This window comes from Corvus hawaiiensis, chromosome 2 (assembly GCF_020740725.1).
Source record: "Corvus hawaiiensis isolate bCorHaw1 chromosome 2, bCorHaw1.pri.cur, whole genome shotgun sequence".
Taxonomy (NCBI): Eukaryota; Metazoa; Chordata; class Aves; order Passeriformes; family Corvidae; genus Corvus; species Corvus hawaiiensis.
In genome coordinates this window covers 90,917,858-90,940,799 of record NC_063214.1, presented here as the reverse complement: position 1 = coordinate 90,940,799, position 22,942 = coordinate 90,917,858, and the positions used below count along the sequence as shown (strand labels likewise).

The following is a 22,942-nucleotide window of genomic DNA, read 5'->3' as shown; positions in this document are numbered from 1 at the left end:
CTCTGAGCCTGAATCAACACACCAAGTTCTGGGTATGACTGTGATTTCATTTAGAGGAGAATTAGCACTTGCAGACCTCACAGCTAGCTTTTACCTCAGATGCATCAGCAAAATTTCCACTTAGCTTTACCCTTCACTTAAAGCCATGTGTAACCACTCAAAACGAGGAGTGAGCATCTGTTTCTTTTCTCTCTTGAGCTGGGACTGGTGCAACGTGCTCACTCTGTGATCAACATAGAGTAATAAATATGATGGCAGCACGTTTTGTTCTATCTTATTACATGAAATGGTGTCTCCAAAGATTAAAAACAAGCAATAATGCAGTTTTTTATTAGCTAGGATAAAGACAAGTTCATGAAAAAGGTACGGTAGTAGTAATATTAAGTAATATGAATTTCAAGGCTAGCACTAAAGTAAATGTACAAGCTGGTAAATTTTTAGATTGGAACCATTGAGTGAGAATGACTGGTACCTTCTGGCAGGTTTTCCTATTCCCTGATGTGATACACTTTTTTTTTACTAAAGTCTGAATATTTTCAGGGGATGTAGAATCGTTTCAGGATATAATTCTGTAATTGGAGCTGTTCTTAAGTGCAATATTTGAGTTACTGGTACTTACACAGTAACCAGTCACTGAGTCAGGTGACCACTCCTCACCAGAAGTCTGAGTACCTCAAGACTCAATTCAGCACTGAATGTGCTCACCTCTCATACTGAGAGCCTGTGGGCACTATACCATTATATTAAGCACTTAATACTGGTATATAAATTAGATGGCATAAGTATCTTACAGTTTATACTTTTCAGTGCCCATTTACCCGGTGTGCACTCATACTGAATTTGATCCTGCTATATGTTGACTGCATACATATATATATCTGTCTGGCTACACAGCATTCAGCACTTCCATATTTATACAGCAGCAGAGTATGTAACTGGGCATTCAGATGCTCCACCACAAACACATACATGGATTGATTTTGTCAAAATAAGGGAACTGTGAGTTTGGAATCCCAATATTCTGGTTTTTGTTCCATTTATCTCAACCATGTATCAGAACATTTTACTCACTGTAAAGCTATTTTTTCACCTTTAAAGACTTTTCTATCCTCTCTAGGTCTGCAAAGCTGGGAGTATACATATGCAGTTGTTCCCAAGGGACTCTGTGAAGACTGTGGTATTCCCAACATGTGTTCATTTCAGTTCCATCTCTGATTAAGTTCATGTGGTGAATACTGACTGGTAGGAATATTCTCACGGGCCTGTCTATCTACCTATTAATACTACCTATGCTATCACTCTTTGTTTCAAAGGGACAATATAGATATATTATTCCCGAAGGACATCCCTACAAGTATTATTTGCAATTGGAAAGCCCTTTCTGACATTATATATGGAAGTATGCATACAAGGAACCACCAGCCTAATACAGTTTCACTTAGCTACTTTTCTATTAGGGTGTTATAACCTTTATGTCACATGTGACTTTGCTGAGTAATGTAAGAATTTTTTCTTCTGGGAGAAGTACTGCAGCAAATCTTCTTCGAGGCTTCTTGTATTAGTGAGTCATCTTTTTAACTTAAACAATAAAGCAGGTAAGCCTTCTTCCTAATTTATTGTGATACATTAACATTCTAGAGAAAAATGCCATATTTTTTGCATACCCCACATGAAATTGTCTTACGAGAGTGGCTATTTTAGTGGCTCACTGACTTCAAATGATGCAAACTTCAATAGCTGCTTAAACACATCAAAAGCTGTTTCTATCCCTTTAAGGTTAAGTGGTGTTAATCACTTCAGAGCTGTCTGAATACCACAGGTGTTAATGCAGTAATCATAATGTCAAATGCTCATACCTCCTTCAATGAATAAAGACAGCAACTCTCTACAAGTAGAGATGTGCATTCTACAGAATTTCTGTGCAAATTCTCAGTTCCAGCATGTCGCTCTTCCACCAGCATACCAGTGACAGCTAAACCCCCTTATATCTGTTCATGTGCCTCATCAGTCCTACCCTGAGATTCATCTTGTGCTCAGAAGCTAGAAGGGGGGAAGGAATCTCTTGCAGACAAAACCCAGTTGTGGAGATTCTTTTTAGCTGGGATGCAGTGTCTGCTCTGAGCAGTGTGACCACACGCACCATGCCAGTGAAAAAACAGCAAGGAAGTCTTCTCCAGAAGAAAGACAGAGAGCTAGTGGCCTTCTGCTTCTTCATTTCTTTCCATAATCTTGAGCTGCAGAAAGCCAGCACAGTCATTGTTTTCTCAATGACTTACGTTCACAGATCCTGTGTGAGCTGGGTACTGACTCAAACAGTAACTTTCTTATTTATGAACACAGTGACTGTTGAGATAATGTAAAAACAATACACTCTTGGGAATAATTTCAAGGCTTTTGGAAATCTGTTTGCTATCAGAATACACCAGGCTCCACAGTCTTAACTAGATATCCAAGCAGAGCAAATGGAGTCAATTCATAATCTTTTTAAATTTCAAAGCTCATGACGATTTATACTTTTCTATGAGACACAAGGAAGCTAAAACATAATACTTCTGCTTCTGATTTTAAGCTGTTTCTCATGTCATATTCTAAAATACTCTTCCTCCAAAACAGGAATCTTTGGTTCATGTCATGTGATGTCTGAGCTGGGAGATTACAGACATGCCTTGATCCTTCAGTCTAAGGGCAAAAGTCTCAAGACACACACTTGACTAGCGTGCAGTTCACATGTCCCTGCAGCACTAAGAGAGCAAAAACCAAGCTGTGGGATTAGTTGTCATGTCCATTCACTTTTTAGTAATTTCCTTGAAATGATAAATGACTGAATTCTCGTAGCATTACATCTCCCCTCACACTCATGTTCCATCGTTACCAGTGAACTGGATGACAACAAAGACAGATCCCACAATATAGATAACAGCCACGGCATAAATCTTTTGAGGCTTCCTCTACATCCACTGACACTAGGATAACTGCAGGCAGACAGTGAATTCAGTTCCAGGAGTGAAAGACACTCAAGAGAAATGTCAAATGTTTTTTCAGACAGATCTGCTGAAACTCAGAATTACTGAAGCTGGGAGGGGCTTAAGAGGACTAGAAAACAAGGGGAACTGCTTACGGTGTTCTAGTGGCTGCACTTTATATTGCTTGCAAAACCAAAGCACACCAGAACTCATAGTTCAATCTGGGCTAAAAAAAACCCAAACAAACAAAAGCCCAAACCAAAACAAAAAACCTCCTGCACAATTTCATAACCACTTTCAATTTGTTTGCTTGTAATGATGGTGGCACCTGTACTTGTCCAGCTACAGACATTGCTCATTCCCACACTGACCTTCAGGAACTGTGCTTCTTCTTCTCTGACGTACATCACCACTGATAACGTTGTCATTTTTTTATTTTCTAACTGGCCTTACTGTTTTTACCTAGGTGGGTTCTAGACCAGCCTGAAATTTCCCTGAAAATTCCTTGATCCATTGAGTCTACTGTGAATGGACACTGCAGCTTCGAACATAGTCTGTTATATGGTGGCAAAAAAATTTAAGACTTGGCATAAAATATTTTTTTCTTTTCTAAATGCTCAGTTCTCATTCTGAGAACTAATTTGTAATCAATATTTCCTAGGTATTGGAAATTTTCAGTGCTATTAGTAGTTTGGAAGGAAAGAAGTTTCCATAGATGCTCTACATGCCTTCTGTCATATCAGATCTTTGCTAAAAAATTATTCATGAATACTTTGTTGTTAGTTAAGGACAAGTTCTTGATATTTTTGGCTCAGCTTTGATTTATATGGCTGTAACCAGAAAACTAATGCCAACATTTTCCTGTGTTTCGTTAAACTACACAGTGTAAGCCTTTCACAATTTTTTACTCCAATTCATGTCAAAGTAACCACAAAGTCAATGCATTAGTGAAACATGGGAAGTACCTCTAGCACTTTGGGGCTCTGTCCATTCATATTGGGGTAATCTTTAAACACTGGATGAAATTCAGTGTTGAAAATACAGTAAATTAGATGCAAACTGATTAATGCAAACTGGAACCCCTGTGTCTCCTCTAACTTCTGAAAGCTTACAGGATTCTTCTTGAAACCAACTGATTACATGTAGCTATTTAAGGTAGTCCCTGCTCCCTAGGACATTTGGGTGCTGGAGAATTCCCCATGCTTTAGGGAAATTCCATGTTCACAGCTACATGTCTATTGCTTGCTAGTCAACTATGTATTTGAAGCCAAGATTTCTTGTCTGAACAGCATCTTTCCATCTTTTGCCACAGCCTTTCTGTTTTGATGGCTGACTGAGTCACATTGCACTTTAGCATCGTAGTTAAACACCAATAAACGTGCTGATTAATGCGACATATTGCATCAAAAGGACGTAAGGACTTAAAAATGAAACTGAGGGAAGCAGCAATAAGAAGTATTTCAGTTTCATATAAAATACTCAACTGTCCAAGCACTGCCAGGCAGGTTTTTCTAAAGAAATGTAAATTGCTTTGGCAGAGTTGCAAAAAATTCCTTTAAAATAAAGTTTTCTAGTAGGAGATCTTCTACAGAAATTATCTTCACTCATTCTTGTGAGGTAAGGAACCAGCAATTAGTTACAGAAAATTTGCTATAATTACAGAGTATTATAAAAGAAGGGTAATGGTTGCCACTCTACCAAATGAAAGCAGGCAAGTTTACTTGCTAGACGAGGCAGTGAGATCTTCAGAAACTAATTGCCTCCCAACCCCCCCAAAGGTAAGTAAGAGGTGTACCTGAAGAGCAGGGCAGAAGAAGATCCATAACAACTGAATCTGCTCCTTTAGTGTAAACATTTATTTCATCTGTGAGAGGATGCCTGACCACTACTGACATCCTCTTCCTGACAGAATCAAAGCCCAGCGTATGTAATACTTCAAAGCTTAAGGTTCCCAGGTGAGGTAGCTCCACTGATACCTGGTCAGACAGCCTTCCAACCAGAGAACAGCTGTATGCCCTTGCTGCATAGACAAGGGCAGCTTCATCTGGACTCTCTGCTTCGTAACGGAGTTCTCCTTCCTCAGGTGCACCCCCCACAGCTGTCCTGCCTTGCTGCGAGCTGTAGCCATTGTTATTCATCTGTGCAGAGTATGCCAGCTTCTCTTCCAGTTTTAATAAAGTGCTATCCGTAGATGTAGATGAAAGCACGCTTAAACCAAATCTGTGCATTGATTTGCTTGTAGCTAGACTAGATGAACTGCTGCTGTTAGATCCAGAGGTCAAGCGACTTGGAGTGAATCTTCGTATGAAGTCTTCAATGGTTTTTACTGGAGATTTTAGTAAAAATCGGTCTCTAACCTTGAGAAGAAGAACAAAACGCACCAATGAACAAATGCCAAAGAAAAGCTGTACAAGAATTCTGACACTGATAGCCAGTCTAAGCATCTCCAAATAAAGAATAAAATTTCTTTGACAGCAAAAAGTAACGGTATTTGTATTTTGAGAAAGGAAAGTAAATGGACAACACTGACTCAACAACAACAAAAAAACTTACTAGAACTTCAAAATTGTATCTGTGTATGAAAGAGCATATGTTTGTATTAAAACTTTTTTTTCTTCTTTCAGCTCCTCAGATATGACTAATGGATAGTCTGTCAATATTGCACCACCACCATCAGCAGTGCATACTAAAAGCTACCATTAATATGAAACCTTGTCATCCCTTGTGCATATTCAGTGAAGGTAGTGAAAAAAAGTTAATGCAATATTTTTCTGTTGAGAAGGGTGGTATCTTGTAGAAGTAAAGTTTAATGAGAATATGCCAATGTTGAAAATATTAAGTAAAGTTTAATGAGAATATGCTAATGTTGAAAATATTCTCAAAAGACAATGTTGCGATAAGTAATTTTCCCTGTCTCTTTCAGCATTGAAGCATTTTGCTTCAGACGTATCATTCATTTCAGTTCAAACAGATCTGTTCCAAAGATACAGTATTATTAATAATAATAGCATATTCTTAGTAATATATATTATATTATTGTGTAACAGTGTAGCATTCCTGAAACAGCAGAACTGAGCATTCTCCAAATGTTTCCTTGGCACAAAACCACATAATTTTGCAGACTAGTTCACTTTTTATTCCAATCTGGAACAGAAGCAAAGTGCAGAATTTTCTCCAGAATGGAAATTCCAGCTGCTGGTGAGCTTTAATATTACATTCCATTATAGTTTTGTCTTACAGATCATCTTGGGATTGCGTTCTTGAAATTCTCATTCATCAATGACACTAGTTAAGGCCAATTTAAGCAGTAACGATCATTATTTTTCATAATGAGCTTAAGATGCATCTTTTACATAATTTGAAAGTTTTAAGTGATGTTTTTCAAGTACGTTTCTCTTTTTAGACTTTTAAAAAATGTCTCACCCTTTTCTTAATTTAATCCATACATATGAAATATTTATTCACTGACAGCTTATATCCCTTTCTGGTAAGTTTTGCACATTTACAAATTAGTTTCCTCACATACTTGTATATTTATGCTTATTAAATGAATAAGTTACAGTACAAGAAATCAGGAGAGTTTCAGAAGTATCTTGAAATTGTTGATGAAAGCATATCTTGCCATGGAGGCAAATGAAATAGCTGACAACATACTCCATTCAGCCAATGCATTATTAAACTCACTCAAGTCACACAGTGGTTCTACGAGTCATCTCACAACTCGTTCCAGCGGTTTCTCACTAGAACAGGAGGTTTTCATTTCCTTACCTTACAAGATAAATTAGTACAAAGGCAAAAGTAGCCTGAACTCTTTTCCTTTTTCTTTACCTTACCTTCTGTCGGGGCTGATTTGGTGCAGTCACCACAACTGTGTTACATATAGTCAAAGCTATGAAGAAGTCAAATATGTCACATAGTTCTGGACTCAGATGGGATAATGGCTGTTCGTGGTTCCTCATGACCTCCAGATGCTTTGCACATTCATTCACCTTTTCTAACAACCTTGGGTCAGGTGTGATGTCCTTCTCCTAGTAACAAATACCAGTGATTAGTATCTGTGTTTCTACATGTTTCCAAAGCAGCAACAAGCAATTAAAGCATCCAACGCAGTGTCAGTATCAAGAGTTTTGTGGCGGCCTTACACCACAGAGTAGAGGTGGAGAGAACTGTAACACACCCATTCTAGACAATAAACAGTTAACAGTGAGTCTATGGGTAGAAATTATGTGAAATATTTATAGTAGCAATATTTATCTACTTTGGAGGTAGTGGATAGGAGAAGAGTTACATACTAAATTTTCTCCCTCTTTCCTGTTTAATTCAAGACATTTATTATCTAATACTGAAGTATGGTACACTGCAGAGACCAAAAGTGTGGAAAAAATAGACAGCAATGACATTTAAAGTTTGGCTTTACATCAGCACAGGAAAATGAAACCATCTTCAATTGTTTGTTAGAGAACAACAACCATCCACACATTTGAAGTTAATTCATGAGGGTTTTTTACATTGAAACACTGAGCACTTTCAACTCTATTTCATCAGTATTTTCTACTTATTTAATATAATTCTTGTCAGAGCAAACTCTGGTATTTCGTAACACAGAGGGAGGCAAGGATACAAAAGATTAAAAGATAAACTGATCTAAGCCTCTTTTCTCAGTAGAATTTTATCTCTTGATGCACAGCAGCTGATGAATATGGGCAACCACAGAACCCCACGCATAAAAACTGCAGGTTGGAATTTTATCAAAAGAGCTTACTCCTGTCTGAAATCAAGAAGTGCCACCAGTGAAAACAGCATCTTTCTTGGTCTATATTTGTAATTTGCTCTAAGGGTGAATTTGTGTCAACAGTGCAACAATGCAAAACCCCTAAATGGACACGACTTGGCTCCTCTCCCCTCTTATTACCATTCATCTCATGTAAAACTTACACAGAATTACAGCAGTATAAAACAAACCAAATGAAGTTGTAAGGACATAAAGCCACCAACATTTTGAAATGTAAAGATATTTACTTTTTAAAATACAATACATGCAGTCGACAGATAACCACTGAAACACACTAAGAACTATGCTATGGTGTACGTCAACAGTGTCTAAGAATTGGAATACGTGGTGTCCACCCCAGCACTTGATAGTTTTAAAATCCCCTGACAAAAGAGAAAAGAAGAGGCATATGCAGAGCAATTTAAATCCTTCACCTCAATGCTATTCTCAGCTTCTGTAGATAAAAGACATACATTTTCTTTTCAAAATCAAAGTATAACTAAAACGTTTCAGATTGTCTTTACCTCCAGCTTGTTCCCACAGACAAGGCATTTAGATAAGATCTATGCCAACACTTGATTGTTTTTGTACAAACAGCTGTGACCACAGAAGTAAAAACACCAAGATGAAATCTATAAAGAAATCTGCGCTACAGATTTCTTTACCTTTTCAGGACATGGCTCTATTACAAGATACAGGACACTGGGCATTTAGTTCTCATGACTTACCATTGGGCTACTGAATGCAGTGTGCTTCGAGAGTATGCTTGCTCTTTTTGCTTCAGCTCTGCTACCTGTGCGCCGGTGGGTTTTGGTGCTCTGGCTCCTGTGTATCACTTTGATGCTCTGATGGCTACAGATACTGTCACGCTGGGACAGAGTTCCTCCTTTTGGGGCTGCCTCTTCTTCCTCAGAATCAGGTTCTTGGTACATTGCTAAGCGTTTGGCTATCAGTAAAAATAAAAAGGGACAAATGTTGCATATGTTAAAAGTGGCTTAGAAAGAGGGAGAGGTGACTTTTTTCCAAATGGTCTGATTTTAATATTATACTGTGCTTCCACAGTAATAATGAATGATTCCATTACCAGGAGATATAGTGTAGTCTTAATTGAATGGTAATATCTAATGGAGGATGCAGATAACATAATTAGAAATGTAACACGATGCACTGCCTCCCTTATCATCACATTCTCTCTGAAAGGCAGTTAGACTCTGCAGTAACTCAGTGCATCCCTGAACACTATTCTACAGCTCTGCCTGATGAAATCAACCAAATAATTTGGTCTTCACTTGAAATCTGAGTAGGAGATAATCCAGAAATTTTTCCTGTAATTTCCAACACGAATTTCAAATAAAGTATTTTCCAGAAAAAATGTCACATCTACTGAGTACCAGTTAATGACACCTGTAATGTACTCAGAACAACACACCTACAGAGCACTACTGCCTTTATTTTACACACAGGGATGAGGAACAGACAGCATTAAAGCCTTGCTTAAGGTCTGGGCCATTTGTTGCAGAGTGGAGACATGAACCCCTATTCTTGACTGCTAGCCTAGTGTTAAAACCACCCTGGAGTCTGTCCCTTCCTCTCTGCATGATAGGCAGGACAATGCAGCATGCAGTATGAAAACCAGGGTACCCTCACCTGCTGCAACACTTATTCCTATCACCATTTGCTGCAGTGACTAATTCCTGGTTTACACAGAACGAAAGAGTTTTTCCAAATGATAAATGAATGCTTCCTCAGTGAAGAATCCAACTGAAAAAATTAATGCTAGAAAACAATCTTGGCAGTTGAATATACAGAAATCAAACAGGAAACAGAAAGCAGAGGTGTGAAACAACTGTGGAATCCTGCCCCTCTAATGACTGGCTGTTTAGCTCTAACTGATATACAACATATTTTTTCATTCCGGAAGACCACGGGCATTTATTAATCTGGGTGATTCATTAGGCAGGCAAAACCACTCTAGGCAGGTATCTATTTATTCCTTCATTATGTATTCATTGAAAAGCTTTTCATTGTGCTTTCAAAATAATCCACACTTTACAGATATACAGTACAAGTTACATACTTGTGGCTCAGTTTGTTTCAGTGTAACAAATTAGATTTTCCTAATAGCAAAGGATAAATCACTAGCATGTAAATTAATTATTCAGGCATTTAACAAACAAACAAAAAATTATTTCAAAATACTTCCTGCGAAAAATTTTATATGGTGAGTTTGGCGTGCAATCACTTTCAATGTATCTAGCTTTACAAACAAAGAAAAACCCACTCACTATCCACTGTAATTTCCAAACATGTTTTAGCTGTCAGAAAGCAGCTGGAGGAGTTGAAACCAGACCACACACAGTACATGGCAATAGCTCTGTCACTACAGTATCACACATCAGAGGTTTTTCCAACTCATTTGAAACATGTTTAGGCTTTGTCTGAAATGTGGCAAATGGGAGAGTTTCTCAGCCCTGGCTGTGACTGCACACCTGGTCACTGCTCTAACTGTATGCCCATGTATGCAGTATCCTCCACCGCACTCTGGCTCCTCCTGGCAAAAAATTCAGACCGTGGATGTAGAAAGGGCCATAGTGCATTTGGAGACACAGAGATTGCAGGACACACTGCAGATCACTTCTGCCCCACAGCTTGAATAGAGCCCCTGCAGCCCAGGCCCTGAGGCTGATGTAGACTATCGGTGGATGACTGGGGAGTTTCCTTCATTAACATTGTTTGGTGGGATACATGCTCCTCTGTGTTATGAGGTGGGAAAGAGGTTGAGCAATGGCACATTCACTGCTATGAAGGCAGCTGCTCCTTGACCCACACAGCTTCCAAGAGAAAAGCACAGCACTGTTGCCTTATCCTTTCAGTGCCTGCCTAGTTCTCTGATTTGTATGACAGAACCTACAGGACAGCTCAATGAATTAGGCAGGTCATTGGTCTCCTTGGTCCTTCTATTGCATGGTAATGAGCTGCAGGTAAATGAAGTTTATTTCACCTCCACAGGCTGCTTCCTGCAACTTCATGCATGTGCTTTGGGCCAGTGCAGTTCTAAGCTCTCCCATCACTCTTGCCCACTAACTCCCACTTTCTTCTGCTCTGTAAGCCTCTATGCCTTTTGCCAGTGGAAATACAGATCCCTGTAGTGTGAATTTAATTCAACTGATTATAGATTTGTCTATATCAGAAGTAGTCTACACAGAGGGCCCAAAGTGAACTGCAGCACATACTAAGCAGAGATCCAGGCCCTGGATCAAGAGGAGAGCCAGACAGTGCCAGATGGCTCACTGTTCCCCCAGCAAAACAGATTCCTTTCAAAGAAAACCCAGGGAAGGAAGGAAGGAAGGAAGGAAGGAAGGAAGGAAGGAAGGCAGGAAGGCAGACAGGAAGGCAAGAAGGCAAGAAGGCAGGCAGGAAGGCAAGAAGGCAGGCAGGAAGGCAAGAAGGCAGGCAGGAAGGAAAGCAGGCAGGAAGGAAGGAGACGTTGACATCCCCGTGTGTTACTTTGATGCCTCAAGAACCAGAATGGAGCAGCACACTGAAAGGCTTTTGTCCTTCTGTTCTCTTCTCTTCTCTGCACTGGGGATGTATGATGGAGTGCACACCCTGGGATGGGGCCTGTGTGAGGGCAGTGCCCAGTCAGACAGTGCAAGCTCTGCCTTCATTATCTTCTGCAGGCTCCTAGTTACATGCTGCTAACCCCAGGCTGAAAAAGCATTGCTCAAGATGACACACCAGTAAGGTTTTCTGCACTTTATCAACATTTAAGATTTAAATCAATCATAAGAAAAACATTTTTGTGCCTCATTTTCATTACGGCCCTCAGCAGCAAAACCAGTCTCAAGCAGAGTTGGTGCGACATGTGGGCATGGCCATGCTCAGGAAAAGCATAAGAAAAGCTTGGATTTGCCATAGGGATAATATTTTCACCATAGATGCTGGACATTTGAATGGTAGGCTGGCAGAACTCTGTGCTGCTTCTTCTCATAACAGGTAATATTCCTTGACAGGGAAAGGACTGGCTACAGTTACTTACTTCAGCTTTGCAAAATGTACTACTCAGCTGGTCCAACTCCCTTCCAAGAAGAGGTTTTTTTAAAAGGATACATTTTCATACTTACTGTAAGCTTCTGCTCTGAAAATACATCTTGAAATATAGGACTTCAAAGATCCTGAACTGAATATAGTTTTATTCCCTGTATAAAAACCCCATGGTTAAGCAGACAATGCATTTCCTGTACAATAGTTATGCCTGCATACCATATTTTTGGATTCCTCATTGCTCTTCTTTCTTGCATTACATCTGAACGTATTTTTTTAATTCAACATAGCAAAAGCTGTTTCCTAATGCAGCACTCAGTTTATTTATTAGCATTACACTGATAGTGTGGTTCTTTTTAGTCTATGTAATAATAGCTACCTTTTGCTCCCTATACAGGTTTTATTGTAGCACATCCATTTAATTGTCCTTGCCACTGAGAAAAGGAGGAAAAGGGAAAGACGAACAAGACTAGAATCTCATTTAACCAAATCAAATGTAATTCTTTTGATAAAAATGGTTTTATTTCAGTTTATACCAAGGGAAACTTGACAACAACAACAACAAAAAACCTGAGCACCTTTCAACATTTTCTCAAGTGCAGTTTTATACATTATGCAGCAAGAATTAAGAAGTTTAAAGAAATACTGAAATCAATCGTTGTGCTATGGCTAAGGTTCACATTGCTTCAGCTGTGCAGTGCGTGCTTCTCTGGGAACATGCTGTTCTCTCCACCCACTCAGCTCTCTCCAATTGAGAACCTTTTCCTGTGAACGTGAACCTGAAAGGCATTGTTGTGGGATGCTTTTCAGTTTCAGCACTGAAAATTGATGGCCTTGATCTTTTTTTCAATCGAGTTTCTTATTAAGGGCAAAGACACAAACAACTTTGGTAACACAACAATGCAATTCATGAAAGTCGAATTTCACTATCCTGTAGTTCACTTTATATTTATAGCACAAAGAAGAAACAACAGTTAATACTTATTCCATTAACCCTCTTCTATCTTTCAGAAGACAGCAGGAAGCTACAGATAAAACTCCTGTAGTAGCTGCTAAATATTTGAAGATAAATTCTTTTATTTTAAAAATGTTTTTCTTTCATATCATTTTGATTTTGTTTTCTTTCTGTTTTACCTTCCATGCCATGTATGTTCTATGACAAGAAGTCCATTTTGCAGGCTGACAGAGACACTGTTTCCACACAGCCAGATGTTCCACTAACTAGAAATGTGGCATTAGGAACCTGTAAAGAATTTCCCTTCAAGCAGAATAAAACTGCAGACCCCCTAAACCAGAATACTTAAGCTGTCAGTGTGTGGGCACTATTTCACCATGGAAAAATTCCATTTTGCCTCAGACCATTCAATAAAGTTGCTACTGAACTGTCACAAAGTAAATCTAGATGTGTAGCCCTTACACCATTACACCACCTTATTTCCTTGTTATTTTGTAAGTGCAAGCTTATTTCACTTTGAAGTGCACTCTAGTGTCTACATAAAGATTCAGTCAAGCAGCTAGAATGCTATAAATTTGTACAAGTGTGCTAACACAATCTTAATTTACTTTGCAAGAACTTCCCCAGAAGAGCAAGTCTTGAGCTAAGAAAACACCAAGATTTCCCTTCCTCTAACCCCTTGGCATCCCCAGGGGCTTAATAACCTTAAGTCCTTTATTAAGAACTCTTTAGTCCACTTAGAAACGGAGGTAATTCCTTGAGATTTTTCAGAGGAATTGTCAGTAGAACAATTGAAATATGTCTAAGCATAGGTATATGCTTAGAGAAAAGTAGTACTTGTCTCTAGGTATGAGTTACTCTGTCTTTTATAGGATTTAAAATGGGGCACTCTCTATGTACTGAGTTCTACATCAGCTCATACTGGTTCTCTCCTTAGTTACCAACTAAAATTTTTCAAAAAGCAGTAAGAAAGGTAATGAGAAACTACAAAAAAGCTACACAGAGTGCCTGGAGTACCCAGTTCTGCTAAAGGTTTTCAGCTTTCTGGGAAAGGCTAAATGGACTATCCTGATTTCTGAAGATTGTCAGATTTTAAAGGTGGCAGATGAGAAATCCCTTTGGAAGCAACTGCTGCATTTATGGAAAAGGTTTTTCGATTTCTATGCCTTAAAAAAAATTCTCTAATATGGCTGAACTATGCAGGCTATGTTCCTGTGACTGCACACAAAAAGTGTAAGAAAATTCCACTACAAAAGAGCCCCCCAAACTAAGACAGACTTTTTTTAACATTATATACTTTCCTATGAAAATTAGTTGCTAGCCAACCTTCATCAAGAAAAACCGGACAGCAGAAAGAAACTCATTCTCTCTCAGATTTAGTGATTAAGAAACTTTGTTAGACAAGAGAAAATCACTGAGGTTTTTATCATCTGCCTTCACTTCCATAAACTTCTCTTATTCTTATGTTGTCTATAGTTTTTTTCACAATCATTGGAAGGAAGGGGGAGGAATTCAAAGAATGAAAAATTCAGATTTTTCAGATTTCTGTGGTTGTATTCATGGAGATTCAATTCATGTTTTGTCAACAGCTTCATACAATGGGTAGCTAAAACTAGAAAAACAGAGATCACATCCCATAGGCAAGAGTGTGATTAATTCAGCATTTGGAAAACAACTACAGCAAATGTCAGGCCAAGACCATCTGGTTGTAGCTAAATCGTGTTAAGACTTTCAGAAGCACAGTTGGCTTTTGGGCACTTACTGTCTTCGGGATTAGCAGACAGACTTGGGGCATGGCTAGTTCTAGGAATTGTTAGAAGCTGTCTCCTAGCCTGAATGGAAGAGCTCTGGTATGGCCATGAGATTTGACATACAGGGAAACAACACATTTTTTCTTTTTCTTTTTGTGCTAACATTCTTTTGGGCTAGAAGGTAGTACTGATTGGAAGAGTAATTCTGGGATATAACCAGAGTGTAGTGCCAATGGGTATTTTGTAAATATCCAGGACATTTACAAATGGGACAATCATTTTTCTGCTTGGAGTGGTCCATGACATACCCTGCTCCTGAATTAACACTCTGCCAGTCAAGAAGAACCTTTGGAGACACAACAGTCACACAGACATGAGATGAGAATTCTCTTTGTCTGTACCGAGAATTCCAAACCACAGAGAAATAGGCACGTATTAGAGAACCATGTCTAAAACAAATCTGATAAATTACATCCCACAAATGTTTAATTTTCTCCAGTAACTGTAAACTTACGAGATTACTATCCTCCATGCAAATATCAACAATTAGGTAACTAGAATCCCATCCTTGTCAACGTTCCACAGGACCCAAATGTGCAGTACAAATTCCCAAAATTTGATCCAAACCAGTGCATAATCCACCATCAAAATACTGTAAGTGACCTCAACAGTGATGAATATTCCACAGCGCTTCCATCATGGAACTATTATTAAGTATGCTCACCATTTCCCCTACAGTCTTCATGAGCACTCCTGGATTCCTCTTCAGTGCTAAGCTTTCACATAGCAGTACCCATGAGTAATACTTTGTACTGCCTCCAGCTGATTCTGTCCCACACTAGTGCAATTTACTGCCCTCTATTATTCATGTTTTTGTCACCTCTTGTCTAGACCAAAACAATTCAATACTCCTGGGCATAGCGCCATCCACGTCATAAGAAACTTAGAGCTAATAGAGAATTCTGGAGGAAAATGTCTTCTCCAGAAAATTCAAGAAAACTTGTTTCCCATACCTAAAAATGTATTAAGTCTCGCTCAGGGTTTCAGTTTTTATTTTAAAGCATGTAATAATTGCTTCAACCCCGCATAAGGTCTGCATAAATCTCTGTGATGAAAACCATGATTAACACATCCATGTCTGATGCAAAACAGAACTCTCCCTCATAATCACAAAGCTCACCTTTCACATGGGGAATTTATACAGCTTTGTGGTACGAATTTCCAAGGAAAATAAGGATACTCCTACCACTGAAGAAAAAGACATGCCGCCTCAAATATGCCAAACCTAACACAACATAGCATATGCCTTTAAAGTAGCTCCCAAACCCCCAAAATTGTGCATTGCACGTATAGGGAGAGGAAGAAGGGGAAAGACCAATCTACACGTCAGGGAACTCATGTGCATTGCTTAATGCACTCCCTTAGTGCAAGGAACTGAGATATGACAATGACAAATGCAGTATAATAACAATCCCTGTAGAACAGAAAAAAATGGGATAATTTCTCGTAACTCTGAATAAATTTTAGGGAGGAGAGCTTATAAAGCAGCATAGAGAAAATTTATGACGGCTATCCACAATCTGTTGGTTGAGTAATTAACAGATTTGCAGCAGTCCAAGATTATGCAGAAAAAAATGCTTTAAAAGAAAACAAAAGTTCAGAAGTTAGGAAATTTCAGACCTCAATTTGCCAGTGTAGACATAACTATCCTGCTCTCTGTGTGTGCATGGCTTAGCCCAAGAATATAGGACCTCCAACTGACTTCAGAGGAAAACTTGCCAGAACATCTTGCCATGGGAAAAAAAGTCTGCAACATCTTAGCCTTGTTCTTGGATATGGCTGAATGGTGCTGTTATAACTGAAATTTCTCTCATAAAATTTATGCCTGAGGCAAACATCTGGCATGGTAAATTTGAACCAAATCGTTAGAAGTTTTGTACAGCTATCCAAAACTGAAAACAGGATCTTATCATGAGCAGGGTCAAGCAACTGGAATGCCAGGCACTGCTACCCCACCACAGCAGAAAAACAAACTTAAGTCAAAGAGGTCAGAGCAAGGATATTTTCATCCTTAGGCATCTACTTTTACAGTGGAAAATGACCTGTTATCCGCAGCTTTTGCATCATGACCCATGTAAAATAATTTAAAATTAATTTCTTCATCTAAAGTGCTACTCAAAATTTGACTCCAAGTAACAAACCATTAGGCAGGAAAAAAATACTCGGATAGGTGAAGTCATAATGTCATCTTTGAAACAGATCCAAAAAGGCAAAGGCATTTTACTTGGTTTTCTTGCAAATACGGCAACCTCAGATCACCCCGTAACTGAAAGATTTTAGAATTTTCTATTTCATGACGTCTTCCACAAAACCTGAGGTGCAGAGCAGGATGGTATCAGTTAAAACATGTGGGAAATTCAGATACTCTGGTATAAGACACAGAAAACTGGCTGACAAATCATTTGCAAGTAAGCACACAGCAATGAAATGTTGTTGATGCACACCCTAAAACCAGAAAGAGCTGTGATAGACGTTTTATCATATCTAAACAAGAAGGTTTCAGCAGCAGGAAAGATAACAGATGGTTATAAAATCAAACTACAGAATGGAGCTAACAAAATACTTGAATGAAGAATAGTACTTATTGTGTTATTTATACTGATTATAGAGAACAAAATAAACAGAAATTATCACTATTTATATAAAGAATTATAGAGAAAGACCTATTTTCCCTAGAGGGAAAAAACCAAAAGAATAAAATGCTATGTACATATTCTGTGTCAATTTAAAAATTTGTCAGAAATTTTATACTGACTGGAGTTACAATGAAGCCCAAACACAGCCATAGGTGAAAAGAATGACTGAAAAAAATAATCAGTTTATGTTTTATCTGACACTTTTGTTTGTAGTGACATTCACTCTATTTTCATTAACTTTTATATTGTAATATGAGATCATAAGAGGAAAGCATGCACAAACTTAGATTTCTGTTAAATACACTACATTTGAAGAAAAAGGATCTGAAAATTCAACACTCAACGCAGGGGCCTGAGTTCAGCCTACATCTTATCTGATGATATCAAGCTCATAAAAATACCTTTTCTGCTCTGTTTTAATTGGCAATAACATCATTCTTGCAAGGAACAGAATACACTCTGAAATTAGTATAAACAAGCAAACAATCAATGGCAGAGAAGAAGCAAAAAAGAATGAATAATCAGAGTGTCACAAGCAGAATTAGGAGTCCAGCAATGTACTCTAAGTTCTAATTCTTTTCTCTTTCTTACCTACTGTACAGAGGCAGGAACTCACAGCTTCTCTCTAAGTCCTTTCTCTAACAATAATAACACTACCCAAAGATCTAGTTTCTTGAAAAAGAGTGCCTTAAATTTAAGGCCTCAGTACTACTTTAAAGCAGGAGAAAAAAAAGAACAACCCAATACTTCAAAATATCTTTTTCCAATTTAATATCTTATCATCTTTCTAAAGCATGTTTTAGAGTTCCCAGTCTATTTTGATTCTTTATCTTATTCTGTATCTTATTTGTAAGCTGAAATTCTGTAGTGTTCTTTGAGAAAACTTCCTAATCAGATAGGATTTTTTGTGTGTTGTGTAGAGTAAGAAACTTATTTTTTGCAAACAGGAATGAAATATTGTAGCTATCAATATTTTTCTGCATACAGAACATGATTTGAAGAGTTAAGATCTGTTCTTTCAAAAGTGATAACAATAGTATGTTAGAGAAAAATAACACTAATTACAAACATCACAAAATAGGAAATCACTTCCTAATTTTAAAAGGGTGAAGAAATAATAGAGGGATGACAACTCTCACATTGCCTCATGAAAAACAGTAAGTTATTAGTGTTTTAAGAGGCTGATACTTGTGGATATTCTCTCAACTGCAGTGTTCATAGAGCAAACATACCTGACGCAGACACTTTTCACACAGGAGCACTGAAAAGAATCTGACAAAGGTAACTTAAAATACTCTATTCTATCAGATTATGTTTCTTGTTAATATGAAAACCAGCAGCTTTGTTTGCATTTATTTCTCAGCACAAAAGGATAATCTCATTGCAGGTATTCAATCAGACACTAATCTGCCTGTATGCTTAAAAGTGTTATTTTACACTGTATAATTCAAACACACCAAAAAATTGTGATGCCAGCAGCACTATTCAATTTTCTTACATTACCCACGTGCTCAAGTGGTTTATTACATCAGGAGCTAAAGCCAAAAGCTTTAAAAGTCTTGACAACAAACTGCAGATATTACAGAACACTCTGGTAAGATAGTCATTGCTAGCTGAACACAGCCATCAAATTACACTGATCCGAAAACAGCTGTTACGGAGTTTGCTGAGTGCCTATGCGCAATTTCTTTTGTTTTTCTTTTTGATTTAAGATTACAGCAACTTTTATGACTACTTCAGTTTGCCCAAAGTACAACTGTTAGATAGAAAACGTGACCATGGGCTCACCGTTATCATCATGGGAATACTCTATTCCAGAAACAGTGCATCTTCGGAAAACCATCTTATTTTCAGTAAGTGTCCCAGTCTTGTCTGAAAAGATAAACTGCACCTGACCCAAGTCTTCTGTGATATTTAAAGCTCGGCACTGCAGCTGAGAGTCTGTTTCTTCATCATATAAATCTTTATCTTGATGAATAAAGTATACTTGGCAGATTTTAACTATTTCAATGGATACATACAAAGAAATTGGAATCAGAACCTAGAATACACAAAAGGAAAGAGAATTAGGAGAAAACAGAAGCAAGGACACAATGAATTATTAAAGCTAGTTAACTTGGTATTAGACTGGAACATAAAGAAGCTATGTACTTTAAACATCTACGCTAAAGTTATTATCATCTTTAAAGAGTTTATTTACTGTGTTAGATGAAGAAAACCTATGGTGAATTGCAGAGCTGGAATATGTTATTATGTCTAGAAAACTGATTATCAAAACGTGGACAGAAGCAAATCTTTCTTAGGCTAATAAGCTGAGCTTGAAACTAGCTGGGGAAGGAAAAGAAAAAAAAAATCCCAACCCAAACCAGACCATACCATCAGAATACTGCAGATGTGAAAGGATTGAATACATTTGTTCTCCAAAAATAATAGGACTGTTTACAAATTCACTTTGCAGGAATACAAGAAACAAAATGAGAAATGTTAATCTCTCCATAGGAGCAATATCTTTTAGCCTTGGCTTTTGTACTGCAAATTATTTGAATGAAGATCACATTTTGTAAGTGCTGAAGAAGGAGACATGAAAAGACTTTAAACTGTTTCTTGAGGATTGTCAAAACTACATAAAATACCTAATTTGTACATGAGTTTTTCTCTGCAGATATTTTTTTCAGGATAGAAATTCCTGACTGCATACATTGTTCAGTCTTCTGAATTAGATATGAGGGATAAATTATAGCAAGTCTGTAAGTGGCTAATGTGGTCATTTAAACAAAAACTTCAGTGAAAGGTAGGTGTTTAAAGAATTCTGTGGTGAATTTTCTTAACCAATATCATAACCTAATCCCTCAGGGTAAAAATGATTTTAACATTCTTTTTCATTCCCTTTTATAAACAAGTTGCTGCCTCCAGTAAAGCAACCTCCTCTAGTGTCCCACTAGGCAAAGTTCAGTAATTTCTCAGTGACATGAGGTTTTTTAACTTCTCTTAACTTACCACCTTCACCATTCAAGATATTTCTCCTCAGGACCAAAATCTTTTAACATAGTTTGTTACCTGGCTGACATGGATTTGCTAAGAGAAGTCTATCTGAAAAGCTGTTAAAAAAGTATAAAATTTATTTTCATACCAGAACACTGTACCTAAACTGGCATCCACAATTGTTCCACAGTGGGCAGATAGGAAGAGTGAAGCTTGTTTTCTGGTTCATGAGCTTGTTCCTCCCCAGGTGCAGGAGCCTGCACTTGCCTTTGTTGAATTTCAGGCAGATCTCCTCTGAGCATCTCTCCAACCCTCTGAGGTCCTTCTGAAGGGCTGCACAGCCCTCTGGGCTATTGACCACTCCGCCCAGCTTGGTGCCAGTGAACTTGCTGAGGAGGCATCTGCCCCTTCATACAAGTTACTGGTGAATAAGCTAGACAACACCGGACCCAGTATTGAACCTTGGGGGACACCACTAGTGACAGGCCTCCAAATATACCCTGTGCTATTTACTACAACCTTCTGGGATCTTTTTGGTGCTTGATTAGCTTCTTACATGCCTTACTGGTAAAACGAGTACTACACATATTGCAGATTTATAACTTTATCACAGCCAACTAGGAACAGAGGTAACAGCATGTACAACTTGATTACCTGGAACACTATGATCACCGTCAGAAATAAATATACTGAAGCTAAAACAGGTGACAAATATTTGCCATCAGGCCCTGGAACATCAAAAATTGGTTTCTTCTTCTCACCATACTGCCATACCCATAGACCATGACCTGGAGAAGAATTGGAAGAGAGAAAAAAGCAAATTAACTCCAAGGAAAAATGCTTATTGTATGAATTTGTTCTTAAGAGTTATGTAGAAAATTGGTATTTGTTTTCAAATATTCTGTATGACTTCTGAAAAATGCCCCAAATCCATGGTTTTTTTCTGCCTTGGGATTTGGGGTTTGAGAAAGGGCTTTTGGCTTTTAAAGACAGCATGCGAGATTCATTTCACATAACTTTATCTAAACAAAGTGAGCTGGCAAGTCTCAGTAGTTTAGACTGTTTCTGTAATCACTAAGGAAAACTACACCTCTTCAGAAAGTGATTAATTTCAGTGATACACTATGTGTTAAAACGGAAGTACTCCACTGTACTAAATATATCACCAGTCAACTATCAGTAAACTAGTTTCAGAAGAGACTTTAATTTTACTGTGTGAGTAATATCTACCACATGCACAGAACTAACGAAATAGCAGTACCAACAGAGTCAACAGCATGGAAGCTGAGGAATGAAGAACAGAAGCAATTCTAGGTCTTGATCGAAATTTTTTTTTTAATTGATTGTGCTGACAACTAAATAAAGATAAGATTGTTATTGCTGGGAAAATTACATTCTTGCTAAAGAGACAGAACATTGCCTTTTTAAGTACAGCACTAATATTTACAATACTAAAATCCCTAAAATGGTATGCCTGATGTTTTTAAGGCATAAAAAATAAGGAAGAATTCTTCTGCAACAAAAAGCAGTCAAACTATCACTATATGTCGAAAATCAGAAAAAAAGACAAAGGTCTACTTTAAAAGTAAGGTTCTGTAAACCACCTTTGACTAGATCCTTGATACACAGACCCAGCATTGAAAAATAAAAACACGTAAGTGAGCAGATTATTTTGTCCCTGTACTACCAATATGAGATCACATGCATGATGTCTTTATTGATGTGTGTATTTTTATTCTTGAGAGTAAAAATAGAAAGCTCCACACCGAGAATGACCTACATTAAGGTTTGTTTTATAAATAACCTTAGATTTTCAAAAGAATTAAGTGTCATATCTGCAGTTATACGTTATTGACAGAAGGTGCGAAAATGGCCTGACTTCTACAGAGCACCACGCAACTCAAAGGGCTCGAGCAAATTTCTTTACAGCTGTTTGTGGCTGTCAGCACCTCGAGCAGTTTGCTCTGGCCCTCTGCTGGCGGTTTCCAGCCTCGTAGCAGGCCGGACAGAAGGGAAGGCGCGCCTGTCACCTACTGTGTGCCTCCTCCTCCCGTTCACGTTCACTCCTCTGGGGAGCCCCAGCTACACTGAAGCCACTCACAGGGCATGCCCCGCTGCTGCTGCTGCTCTGGGGACAGCACCGCGGGGGCAGTGACAGAGGGGACAGCTGCCAGCAGTGCCTCCCTGCTATGAAGCCTCACCACGACACTTCAGCCCTGTGGACTAGGCTCCCAACACTGAAACACTACCAAAGCGTGTCATGAACTCAGTGGAAACAAGCTGGCTGATTCACAGCTGGAAATGCTCATCTTTAAGCAGCATTTAACAATACCTGGAAAAAGGCACAGAGAGATGTATTAAAATGGCATAAGATTGTTACGAAACTACACCACGGTTGTTAGGAAACATTCTGGTGTTTATGCCATATGACTCACATACAAACATTACAGAACACACAAATATTAAGGATGTGGAATTCATATGCCATACATAAAAATCACTTTGGGTGCCAAATGTAAAACTCAATTCTCACAAATGAACAGAAAAAAGGCCTGAAGAGACATAACCTGAACTGCAGCATTTCCTTAAACACTCCCAGAAGGCTAGAGAGTATTCTACTTGGATTTATGCAGACTTTTGCTTATTTCTTCTATGTTAAAGCTGCAGCCTCAGGGACAGCGAGTCCATGTTGTGTACTGTGCCCTCAATTTAATAAATAGTATTGGGGAATACCACTGTGCTGATTATGTTTATTCTCTGCTCATAAATTACTTTGCTGA

The 22,942-nt window shown here is 38.2% G+C and overlaps 1 protein-coding gene across 2 annotated transcripts in view; it reads right to left on the bottom strand.

Moving 5' to 3' along the window:
* ATP10A (ATPase phospholipid transporting 10A (putative)) overlaps positions 1-22,942 on the bottom strand; it is a 114,327-nt gene that overhangs the window by 22,823 nt on the left and 68,562 nt on the right. For both annotated transcript variants that reach the window (XM_048325031.1, XM_048325039.1), the window contains 5 exons: positions 20,817-20,950; positions 18,969-19,221; positions 8,463-8,680; positions 6,797-6,991; positions 4,759-5,320 (listed from right to left, as the gene is read on the bottom strand). In XM_048325031.1, coding sequence (XP_048180988.1) covers positions 4,759-5,320; positions 6,797-6,991; positions 8,463-8,680; positions 18,969-19,221; positions 20,817-20,950 — 1,362 coding nt within the window. The remainder of the gene's footprint in view (positions 1-4,758; positions 5,321-6,796; positions 6,992-8,462; positions 8,681-18,968; positions 19,222-20,816; positions 20,951-22,942) is intronic.